This window comes from Macrobrachium nipponense, chromosome 46 (assembly GCF_015104395.2).
Source record: "Macrobrachium nipponense isolate FS-2020 chromosome 46, ASM1510439v2, whole genome shotgun sequence".
NCBI classification, from domain to species: Eukaryota; Metazoa; Arthropoda; class Malacostraca; order Decapoda; family Palaemonidae; genus Macrobrachium; species Macrobrachium nipponense.
Genome location: NC_061106.1, coordinates 20344425 through 20357574, shown reverse-complemented (window position 1 = coordinate 20357574; position 13150 = coordinate 20344425). Strand labels below are relative to the sequence as shown.

The 13150-nt window shown below is 38.0% G+C and overlaps 1 protein-coding gene across 1 annotated transcript in view; it reads right to left on the bottom strand.

Annotated features, from left to right (window-relative positions):
* The window catches only part of LOC135214793 (Golgi apparatus protein 1-like), a 109345-nt gene extending 96671 nt beyond the window's left edge, over positions 1–12674 (bottom strand). The window contains exons 1-4 of the mRNA XM_064249155.1: positions 12287–12674; positions 9445–9483; positions 7863–8024; positions 7266–7492 (exon numbers count right to left, since the gene is read on the bottom strand). Coding sequence (XP_064105225.1) covers positions 7266–7492; positions 7863–8024; positions 9445–9483; positions 12287–12559 — 701 coding nt within the window. The 5' untranslated portion in view covers positions 12560–12674. The remainder of the gene's footprint in view (positions 1–7265; positions 7493–7862; positions 8025–9444; positions 9484–12286) is intronic.
* Positions 12675–13150: the final 476 nt, after the last annotated feature.

Sequence of the window (13150 nt, the reverse complement as noted above, 5' to 3'; positions counted from 1 at the left end):
TAAAACTTGTGATTTTCTTCATAATGGGCCCTAAGAAAGTGAAGAGTGGTGGTGAAAGTAAGAAAGTGAAGAGTGATGGTGAGAAGAGGGTGCAGAGGAAGATAACCATTGAAATAAAGAAAGAAATCAACTGACGAAGAGGAGGCTGGGGAGGAAGTTACAGATGTCAGCAGTGATGTGATAAAAGCCGCATTGGAAAAGTGGAATTGATGCCCAGTGCTTCCTTGAATTGTATCATCCGGAAAAATTGTTACGAACAGGATCGGAATATGCTCAATGAAAATTTAATGAGCCATTTCAGAAAAGTTATGCAAGGAAGGAAAAGGCAACAGACATTGGATAAGTTTGTGATTAAACGTTCACCAAAAAAACCTAGGAAGAGTTGAATCTCGGAACGAGATCTCCCCGACCTGGATGGGGGAGGGTCTCCTTCCGCACAATAACCTCCTCCCCACCCACCACCCTCCTCTTCTCTTGTCCGTCAAGCCAGAAGTCTCGCCAGTCATAGTAAGTGTTCACTTTACAAACGTTTTTATAGTGTTAGTTTACCATTTTAAATTATATTATTAGATATATTAAGGTTTTTACACTGACTTTTACATTATCTGTGTAAAATAAGGCAAAATATACATAATATATATTGGTTCGTAGGGGTCGAGAACCAATTAATATTATTCCCATTAAACCTTATGGGGAAATTAGCTCCGAGTCACGAACAATTTGGAACACGACCAAGGTCTAGGAACGGATTGTGTTCGTGAGTCAAGGGTCTACTGTATAGCTGTATTTTCTGAAGTCCGACAGAAATTCAAAAACTTCCGGCACACACAGTGGTCGGCCAGGTGGTTAGTACCCATTCCCGCCGCTGGGAGGCGGGTATCAGGAACCAGTCCCATTTTCTATTCATAATTTTTATTTCCACTGTCCCTGAGGGGAGGTGGGTGGGTACTTAATTATATATATCTGCCAGGTAAGTATGAACAAACTTTATTGTATCATAACAATATCATTTTGTTCATGAAACTTACCTGTCAGATATATATATAGCTGAATCCCACCGTTGGAGGTGGGAAGGGACAGAATAGAAGGATTTTGGGAAACAAATGCATGCAGATGATTTACATCTTGGTTCCACCTGTTAGCATTGCTGGCTTCGTGGTTATTGCCACGTAAGTCTGCTTGTGCTACTAGAGTTGCCAGCGAGGTAGAGACCTATATAGCTGGTGTACTCCAGATGATCTGTCAACAGGGGCGAGACCACGACGTATGACTATACCACATATTGACCATACCATGAGGGCTTAAGAAGTAAAATAAACTTAAATATATTAAAAATAAAAAATATTATCACCACCTGACCAACCTAGCCAAAGTTAAGGTGTGTTAACTAAGGCTTAAGAGTTAAGAAGTCACCGTTGTCGGCGACTCAACTACTAAATTAAGAGCTCTTCCTAACCATTTTCTACAGGATAGGATGAGTGGTACTACTTGCCCCCAAGATTGTGTCTGCAGACACGTATGGCCCTAGCGAGCAGCAGATCTCATATGCCATCTTCACATCTCGCAGGGAGTGTGAATTGAACACAGAGTTGCTTCGCTAAAACATGGTACTCAGGATGTTGCTGAGTGCCATGCTCTGTTGAAATGCTTCCGAGGCCGCGCCCTCACCTCGTGAGGCATTCAACAAATCAAAAGATTTCAAATCTTTGTGCCACACAATGAAGGAGCTTTTTGAAAGAACTCCTTAACAATAAAGCCAGGGTGTTCTTCGATATGGGCAAGTCTGGTCTTTTCGGAACACTGCAGATTGTCCGTACGACTTCGACTTTCTTGAGTTTTATGTAGATAAAACTTGAGAGACCTGACAGGGCACAGGACTCTCTCTGGCTCCTGCCCAATAACTTGTGCCATCCTTGATTCCAAGCTCCTGGCCCAAGAACAAGACGGGTTTCCATTCTTAGGCCACAACGGAAGGCTTAGAGAACGCACCGCCTTGTGTTCTCTAATGCCAAACTTCTGACGATGGCTGAAAACATCACTAACCCTCTTTGTCGTATCTAGGGTGGTTAGAAAAGGGCCTTCCTGATCACGTGCAAGAAGTTAACAGGTAGGAGATGTTCGAATGCTTTGACATCAAGAACTTCAGACTATGTCTAAGTTCCATATTGAAAGCTTCGATCTGGACATGCACAGTCAGTCAGTCTGTACTAAAGTCAGGTGACCGACCAGTGACCAGTCAGACGCATCAAGGACAGCAAGGCTGTACCCTGAAGACCATAAGGCACTATTCTTCGCTGAAGGGATGAGTGTCTGGACTGCCTGGGCGATTCAAGCTAAGCAAACCTTGGGTATGAACGCAACCCAACGTCGTTAGCGAATCAACTCCTGAGCCACCCCTCCTGACTCGAGCTTCTGGTGCCAGGAGAAAGGAGCGAGGAGCAAAAAGGCGATTCAGTCCCGAAGGACGAATGCCTGACAGTCCAACCTGGTCTCATGTTAAACGATCATCGGGGGTGTGTAAACGCAACCGACTTCGTCAACAAGAAACTCAGGGCTACTATGTGTCTCCTGATCTCGCACGAGTGTCTGACTCCGAGAAAACAGGTGAGACAAAAAGTAGATGGTGAGCGAGTTTCGAGATTCCACAGAACTCAAAGATCGTGAAGGGCTTTGTTGTTTGACAGAAGCAAATCTCTGAGCCCAAAGGCCGTCAACAACATATTTGCGTATTCTTTAATAGTTGTGACTGCCAGCTTATCCCATTCTTCAAACGGAAAGGGAAGACGGCAATCTTATGCTGTCAACATCTCGATAGTCTGAACGTAGTCAGACTCAGAGCGGAGAGGTTATAGGTACCTTTCGTGATAAAGTAGACCGACTCTCTCGGAAAAAGGTCCTTGGAAGGACGTGACCTCTGTGAATCTAGGATCTTGAAGGCCAACATGGGGCGATTAGCGTCATTGTCGCTCCCTGTGATGGTATAAATCATCTTATTAAATTTCCTAAGCGTTTGAAAAAGGGGAAAAGAGACTAAACATCCATCCCTGTTCAATATCATAGCGAAGAGATGTATGAAAGGACGTCCCTAAAGTCTCCATAACTCTCAACATACTTCTAAAGAAAGATTCCACTCGGAAGTCAGTAGTTGCTGCCGTCGATCGAGACGATTCGTACGGACTTTTGCAATCCTGTAACGAACCTCTAGAGGATCGTTACATTCTACGTCTGTTGTTATAATAGGCTCTTTCTCGTAAACCCGAACAGGGACCGAGAGAAGATACTTCCTAAGATATGAGAGAGCTGTGGAAGATCAGAGTTGATATGGACCACTGGTTCCAAAAAAACTCGTTTCCAGGACTGGAGGGACGACAGAATTGCTTCCACTTCTTTCAGATTATGATCCAGGACATCTGAAACCCTCTCCAGATGTCCGGCACCTTCTTTCTAGCACCTCAAGTGATACTTAACGCACCGAGAGATGTTCAGAATCATTCCTAGATCTTTAATAAAATTTCAGTTTCCCGGTAGGAAAAAACTGTAGAGGTCTGAATTGCAGTCTATTCAGGGAAACAAACTTCTTTAGGAAGGAAATGGTCCCCAGCAAGCTCATCCATTCCCTCACACAGTATGTTTACTTCCCTAAAAAGGCTGCGCTTTGCCTAAGCAGGAGAGCATATAGTGAAATGTTGCGTAGACTCGTATGTCCTATACCGTGCGGTAACGAGCACCGAAAGGAGTAAGAGATATCTCTGAGAACATAGTAAGGCAAAACGAATGCAATGTTTATTCATTCATGTAAGAAATCCCCTCAATCTAAGGCTAAAGTCCGTGATTGTAGGGCAGAGATACAGTTAGTCAGTCAATCCCGCAGGAGAGAGAGAGACGTAACTGCCAGCACAGAGATACGGTTAGTCAGTCAATCCCGCAGGAGAGAGAGACGTAACCTACAGCGCATGACAGCGAACGAGCTGGTACTGCCTCGTTTGGACTGGCGGAGAGGACAGTGACAGCAGCAGCTTACGATCGTCGTCTCTTAACTTTATGCCTGGATTGCCAGCTACCCTATTCTACGAAGAAATAGGTCCGTAATTTTTAGCATAAAGAGACTCTCAAGCTGGTATATTTAAGCGAAACAGAAAACGCTAAATATATAGATGCGTTTGTGTACGTCAATAACACTACCATACAACGGTAAAAGATAAATCGGAAACTCCTGGAAGGCTGCAGGGAGTAACCGATTAAATGTCCTTAAATTAATAGACAATAGACCTCTCGGTTGCCATCCGAAGAGGTAACTACAGCAAGCGTATATGACTTGAGCCAACCAGTAGTAAAATAACGCAAGGCAAAATATGATATTATATTGCAATAAAGTTTTTCATACTTACCTGGCAGACATATATACTATAGCTGAATTCGGAAATACAGCTACATACATATCTGACAGGCAAGTTTTCATAAACAAAACTCAAGAGAATTGAAGCGGACAGCTCAAGCTTCTTATGTTATTGGACATAAGCGTTCATTGACGTAGTCTACAAGTCTATTTCTTGTACGAGTCTGCGAATGATGAATGAGAGCTCTTCCGAATCTTGTCAATAAGAGCTTATCCGCTTACGCAATATAAAGTTAATGAGAAGTTTGTCAATGAGAACTAACCCATTTACGGGACAAAGAGATAATTTGTCAATGAGGGGATACCCACTTACTGACAAAACGATAGTATATTGTCAATGGGGGAAATTCACTGAATTGACAAAACGTAATCCAGGAAGTCGAGCATTTTATTTTCGATTCCCGTCTCAAACGAGGAAGGGGCAAGAATCCTGTTAAGAGACGGCTTACGACAGGTAGAAACGACGATGTTCAATTCGGCAGCGTAAGTCCCGACTAGGAACTAACAAAATCTATCATCTGAAAAGCCCTTTCAGATGGGCTAAAAGCTTGCAAAATTATCCTGGGAAGAGGAAGAAACTCTCCAACCAGCTTCCTCTCCCGTATCAAAATTTATTGGCAGTATGGCAAAGGAAGTCCTGTCTTGCGCTTTCCTCCTTTTTGATGAGTGCCTTTGCAAGAATCCTACTGAACGTAGCCGAGAGTCCTGACGTGCAGGACGTCGAGCTTTTACATAACCCATAGCTGCCAATTACCGCAAAGTCTTGACTGCGGTAGAGCAAAAGAGATCTTTCCTTGAGCTTTCCATAACTCCATCCAATCCTGGACTTTACGAAAAGCAATATTACTGACAAAGACCTCTATAATTCACGAAACCCGTGGTCTTGCTGGGTTTCGAAAACGAAGTTGCCTTTTCACTTTAAGCTTCCTCCGAAGCACTGCTTACTTCACATTCTTCGCAGGCGATGTAGAAGGGATCACCGAAGTTAGGTAAAAAATCTTTAAGCCCAAATCAGCTTGAAGACTTCAACAGAAACGTTCAGCCAGGCGACACACCTGGCGTGCGCGCTCGGCGTCCACTGACTAGCAGCGAGCACGCTCAGCGTCCATTGGCGCGCAGCGAGCACTCCTCGGCGCGCCCGCTCGGCGTCCACTGGCGAGCAGCGAGCACTCTCGGCGCGCCGCTCGCGCTCGGTATACCACTGGCGTGCGCTCGGCCTCGGCGTCTCTACTGGTGCGCGCTTGGCGTGCACCCGCGCGCGCGCCTGGCGTCCATCCGAACGTCCCGTCCAAGCCGAGCGTCAAAAAAAAAGCGTGCAGAAAAGCGTCACGCTCCTGACAGGCGTCAATGCAAGCGAAACTGCCTTCAGGGAAGAGCATTAGACATCTCGGAGAGAAACCGACTGCACGAAGCAGTCTCAGGTGAAGGGTTGATCGTGTGAGAATACGCGAGGGGAACGCCTTCTTATTCTCACAGCAAACAAAGCTAGGACGTCCGCGCTCAAAAGCGTCCTGCTAATATGACTTGCTTTCCCTTTTCTCGGTGGAAAGACGTACACGAGTTCAGGCGACGTTCGCCTTCTTACTTCTCACTGCAACACATGACGAGAGAGAGAGAGAGGACGTGAAACGTCCTCTTCTATAAAGCTTCTATTTAGAGGGCGCGAGTCCTTCCGAAAGCTCCAAACCCTGCGCAGGGAGGACGCTTTCGGAGGACGAGAAGCAATCCTTCAGGATTCGTGCACGGCACTTTGGCAGCCTGGGAGTAACTTTCAGGTCTGCCGAAGGCACGTCAGATCGGTGGGAGTTCCTCGTAACCCTCCTTCGGCTTTCGACATGCTCTCTCCCTGTTCCTGGGAGTCAAGCAGAGGTCCCGGCCTAGAGGCGAAATAAGGCCGATCTGACGCACCCTCCACTACACAAGGGGCACTGTCACTGCACTTAGCCACTTCACTTTTGCTCTCCAAAGCCAGCACTTTCGATTCTAAGTTACGAATCGATAGAGTATCAGAGAAAGGTCAATACCCTCTACAGAAACTGTTTAGGGCCCGAAGGCAACATTACAGGGTTAGGAGTAACAACTACAGAAGTAGCACTTTTCACCACAATGATAGGAGAGCGAGCACCTTAGATTCCAAGATACAGATGGAATCTATAACGTAAAGGGCATTACCTCACGAGACATATTTATAGCCCGTAGGCCATACTACAGGGTTAGGCAAAATAGTCTACAGGTAGGTTAGCCTACCCTGACTTTGTTTACTGATTAATTGCGTACATATGAATCATACGTCTTCCTTATGGAATTAGACAAAGTCTCACACTCCTTACATGACAAATCTCAACAAAGAAGCAAGACACATAGCCCTCGTGCATATCGAGTGCGGAACTACCGAAGCTTTCGGTAGCCACACCCTATCTTAGCAGACAACACCCTCTGAAACTAGCCTAACTAGATTCAGATATACAAAAATGAATCATATTCAAAACAATTTAAGATAGCGTATGCCTAGCCACAAATCCAAGTCAATAAATCAAAAGACAATTAGGATATTTAGCGGCCATGAAGTTTCCAAAATCCTAAGACGGAGGTACTGAAAACAGGTGTTTCCAGCACCGGCGACAGAAAAATTATGAATAGAAAATGGGACTGGTTCCTGATACCCGCCTCCCAGCGGCGGGAATGGGTACTAACCACCTGGCCGACCACTGTGTGTGCCGGAAGTTTTTGAATTTCTGTCGGACTTCAGAAAATACAGCTATATATATATCTGACAGGTAAGTTTCATGAACAAAATAAAATTCTCTGAACACAAAAATGATAAAATATCCGATAATCAATATTCAATTAATAACTGTCCTGGTCTTACCTCAGTATTTGTTTATGGCATTCACGGCCAAGTTCCCTGGCATTCTTGGTAAGGCACTCAATAGTTGACCCCTGTGAGTGAGGGTTAGCATCCTGCAGCTTTTGTACTCTCCCACACTTGAAAGTGTTAATCTCATCTTTGCAGTCATTAACCATATTCTCCACCAATCGATAGTCACTAAAAACTATGGCTGCCATACGCAACAGATACTGTCTACATCTATCATCCTGTAAAACAGTAGATATTGGGACAAAGAGCATAAATGAAATTCAATGTTATATAGATTTGCAGCGATATGAAACATCATTTACTTGTCCCACTGCTATGTTGGTGGGGATATTCCTGGACTTAGATTATCAATGATGATTAACTATATATTCAGGCAAGGTATCCCTATTAGAAGATTCATTTGCAAGTCTCAAATAAGGAATGATAAGAGGATAAATTAAATGAATGATTAAACCTTAATGACAAACTAGTTACAATATTTAATGAAAATACCACTGTGTAATACTTTTACAATTCAAAAGTATACCAACAAGCAACATGAAGTAGACTTTTTATTAGAACAATGTGAACAAAATTGTAAATTCTTACTCTCAATTGTTCAACAACTTCAGTGAGGCATGATATGGTATGACCTGGAGTAGACAGCTCTTTGCAATCAGGAAATTGATTCAGTTCTCCTTCACATACGCTCTTTGCTAATTCTTCAATTCGACCACTTTTTGTTAGGTTCACCTTATAGTTCCATAAAAGCTGTAATGAAGAGCAATATACATTTTAAATATATTGTAAACAAAACAGGTAGGCAGCAGAGTAGCTGGTTTGATGTACAACTGGGTTGGTAACATAAGTTTCTCAAGTACTATCCAAAGCTAAGTAAAATCTTCATGCATGCAGTGGTACAAGAATTCAAAGAATGAATAGGATAAACATAAAAATTGTGGGATACAGGAAGGAATTCTGAATGGGGTGTGAGTGGCCAATGTTTTGAGGTAATACAGTGCTGACTGGTCTAAAAAAAGAGAAACTGCAAACCGTCGTAAGTTTGATAGTTACATAGTCAAGAGGAGAAAGTTGAGAATGTGAGCAAGAGTTAGATTATGAGGGTAAATGGAAACAAAGACAAAAGAGTAAATAATATTAATTTAGATGATAAAGAATGGAAGCTACTGACTCGTACAAAATGAGGATAAATGTCAGAATTAAAGAAGAAGCAAGTCAAAACTTGTGAAGCGAAGAAGGTAGCAAGGTATATAATGTAGAGTTTGTTAGTGTCCATGAAAGCCAAAGTCATTAGGGGATTATTAAACCAAATCATCATTAAGCAAGCAAAATGTGTAAATGCAAAAGAAAAAAAAGAATTGTTTATGATGTATTGTTATCATAAGAGGAGTCAAGACAGCAGTAGTGCAAAATCAGAAACACAAAGTTGTTGTAAAACTGTTAGCATTGTTGAAAAAGACTGTATATTTAGAGCTGGTGTTGATATTAAAGGAGAATGAAGTATGATCAGGTGGTGGGTGAAAAGTGTGCTAATGTAATAAGCAATTTTCATACAATTCAGCAGTTTTTAACTACCTACATTATAGATTATTTACAGTTTCAGCTTTTGCTATCATCTTACTGCATACAAATATATTTTTTTGACAATTTCCTCAAAAGCAGGTAGAGAGAGAAGCAGTTTTTAGGTATACATTTTATTTTCAAGATTCTTAAATTTTTACTTTTTCTTTGCTATCATTTTACTGATTGGCAAAAATATTTTTCTTCTGATTTCCTCCACAACACTATCATTAATATTTTTATTTCTAATAATAAAAGTAATGCAAAAATTTCAACCTCCATCAAAACTCCAAAAATCTGTCAATTTAGTACCATGCGGTACAAAGTCTTGAGACAGAATATAATATATATTCTCTTTTTATTTTTAGATACAAACTTCCACAACACATCATTCTAAGCTTGTAGCACAGAAAATAGTAGTAGAATTATTCTTCATCATACAACATAATTGTAAACTTTTATGTAATCAAATTATCTAATACACCGCCCAAATTTTAAGCACAATAAATCTTGACTTAATACATTCACACTTGCAATCATTTAGTAATCTATGTAGACATATTACTGCATGTGCACAATGCCATGTGAACCAATTAAGTAAAACACTTACATGACTGCATTTATCACTGACAATTTCTTGAATATCCCTCTGAAAAGCAAAGAAAAATACAATGTAAGTTTGCTTTCAACATTGCAAAAAAGGTGATGAAGATCTCTGACATAACATACCAAAATTAATAGACAAAAGGTAAAATTAATAATACAATAGTTAATAACCATACATGATCACAGATTTTAATATTCAACTTACATTGGGAGTAAATTGTAACCCAATATTATTACAACAAAATTATGGATCTCATAAAAGATAACCAATACAAATTTTACTAGGTATTCCATACAGTTTTTGTCTGTTAGTTTTCATTATTTAGTGATGTTTAAGTATGATAAAATTTTAAGTATTACCTTACATTACACTAGAACACACAAAAATCTGCAATAGTCTTAAGCACATAGATGATATGATAACAATGTACACATTTCATTGTACAGAGTAGTAGTAATATTTTAACATATATTAAAAAAAACAATGTTTTTACAGTAATATTGGTGACTAAGCAGATTCTAATTTGGTGCCAGATGTAAAAATGGATAGAATAATATTTTAAACAGAATAGGAGAGGAAATATTTTGTGAAAAGGTGTATATTCAATTCATGTTGTTCATATTTATCAAGAATTAGTGTCCATGTTTTAGGACCAATGCCAAGGATTTTTTTTCTGCCCAAGCTAAAACAGTTTCTCTAGATAGGAAAACAACTCCCCTCCAATAAATATTGGATGACAGAGACCTAGGCAGGGTGCAGTTAAAGTAAAAGAGAACTATGAATAACAATATAATGGTGATGTCAGTAATTAAAAATACTTTGTAGCCAGAACACCAATATGAAACTACTAGGTATATCACCGCTTCAAAAATCCATTAGAAAGATCAACCTCAGCATATATATATATATATAATAATATATATATTATATATATATATTAATATATAAAATTATATATTATAGTATAGATATAATCGGATATATAGATATATAGATATATAAGATATATAGATATATAGATATATAGAGATATAGATATATAGATATATAGATATATAGAATATTATAGATATATAGATATATAGATATATAATATATTAATATATATATATTATAAGATATATAGATTATATAGATATATATATATAGATCCTATATAGTATAGTATATATATATATAAGATATATATATATATCTTTATATATATATATATATATATATATATATATATTATATATATATATCTAGTATATATATATATATATACTATATATATATATATTATATATCTATATATATATTCTATATATCTATATATATATATATCTAGTTTATATATATATATATATATATATATTATATCTATATATATATATAATATATATATCTATATATATATATTCATATATATAATATATTATATTAATATATCTATATATATATAATATCTATATATATATATATTATATATAATCTATATATAATATTATATATACATCTATCTATATATATATATAATATTAATATACTATATATATATATATATCTATATATATATATATATATATATATACTATATATATATATTATATATATATATATATATATATTATCTATTATTTATATATATATATATATATATATATATATATATATATATATATTATATATATATATATATATCTAATCTATATATATATTTTATATATATAATATATTATAATATAATATATATATATATAATATATTATTATCTATATATGATATATAATTATATAATCTATATATATATATATATATATATATATATTATTATCTATATAATAATATATAATCTTTGATTTTTTCCCCACAATTATAATTGAATAAAGTTTTTTCATTTCATGCACTTTTCTCTCATTTTATGTCGATATTATGTTTGCCACATCCTTAATGCCTTACCAGCACCTCACATCAGAATTATTTGTTGATTTTTGTTTAATAAACTATTTATGTATTGCCTATTGCAGCCATGAGGTGCCCCTCCAACAGTCATGCCAGACTAACAATAACAGTTTTCCAGTCTGTTCAATACTATTCTTATGACTAATCCAGTCCGAGAGCATATTTTACATTTAAAATGTAAATGCCACTGTGAGAATGAATAGAACTTTAAACTACGTAGTTGCCATGAGAATTTTTACAGCTTTTACATTTAAAACGTAATTGCCATTATGAGAATGGGTACCGCACTAAATTACAATTAAAATTAAATTGGTTATGAGAATGAGAATAGGCTAGCACCAAACATTTAAAATGCAATTGCCATTATGAGGCTTTGTAAACCTCTAAATAGTGTTTTCTGTGCTCTCTTAAGCATAGAGGACCTCTGTACATGTGCGCAACTTACAGTCATCAAGGGCAAGTTAAGCTGTTTTTTTTTTTTTTTGGCGCACCTAGTCATGTTTAGACCTGGAGCCGTAAGTGGGTCCTTTGGTTAGGTTAGTTTACAATTAAGTGTATACTACTATTATAATTGAAAACTGGTTTCTTTGTTATATCTATCTGGAAAATGTTTTGGGTTATATGTACTAATTTGTGTTTTACTGGACAACGTAGACCTAGGCTACTGTAGTTTGCTCAGTCGCCTATGGGGGAAGGGAAGGTAAGGTGGAGAAAAGAATAACAAGTTAGCAAGTGGTTAGCAGACAAATTAAAATTATCCCAATCCTTCTACAATCAAAGGTGAAGAAATATTTAAATGGAAAAACATCGTTAAGTGGACGGGCGAAATTTTCCTACTTCAACTAAAATTGAAAGGACTAGGCTAGGTAGCATGTGCCGACAAAACGAGATCATTTTTTACCCTTTCATTCTGAAAGCACTCGAGAACCGCGAAGTTATTACGGATATCATCCTTGCAAATGCGTTGAATGTCACTTTTGCAGTCTGGTTCCTCGAATATTTTCACGACAGTACTCCTCCCAGTCACTTGAGCAGCAGCAACTGGCTGCACCCCAGGATTGCCGGATTGTTTTGAGGGTTCAGTTTTCTCTTCCGCATCTACGCAATGTAGGCCTACTGACAGCAGTAAGCCTACGAGATAAAGGCCTAGCACTGTCTGATGTGACATGACCATGATTATTAAAACAATTTTAAATGATCACGAATGTATCACTGCATCTTGTTGAGGCCAGATACGTCACCACCTCTCGATTGTTTTGATATGACAGCAGCAGTGATAACAATGACAGTGGTGCCAGATCTCCATTCACTTGCTAACTTTAGCACATACGATACTCTTTTTTTTCATCTGTCCTCCGCCTATGGTGTTTTTGTATGGTAACACTGCGTCCCAGGCTTTAGATAGTTACGCTATTTGTAAGTTTTAGGTAAATAAAAGGATATCTGGGTGTACATTTGCAACTTAAGTGTTTTAATAATTTTTTGTATGCGAATTACACCGTTAATATGCGAAATAGGATATTATTATAATCGTTGAATGTAAGCTGAATGTAACTATCTAAAGCCCGGGACGCAGTATTGCCATACAAAAACACCACAGGCGGATGGACAGATGAAAAAAAACAGAGTATAGTCACTGAAGAGCGACCCATGATGGCAATGCTGTAACAGACGACGTGTTAGGAGTTTCAACACCATAGCAAAAAAGAAAAAAACAATTTACTTCCTAAACAAGTTAATTTTGCATACTTATAAGATAACGTCC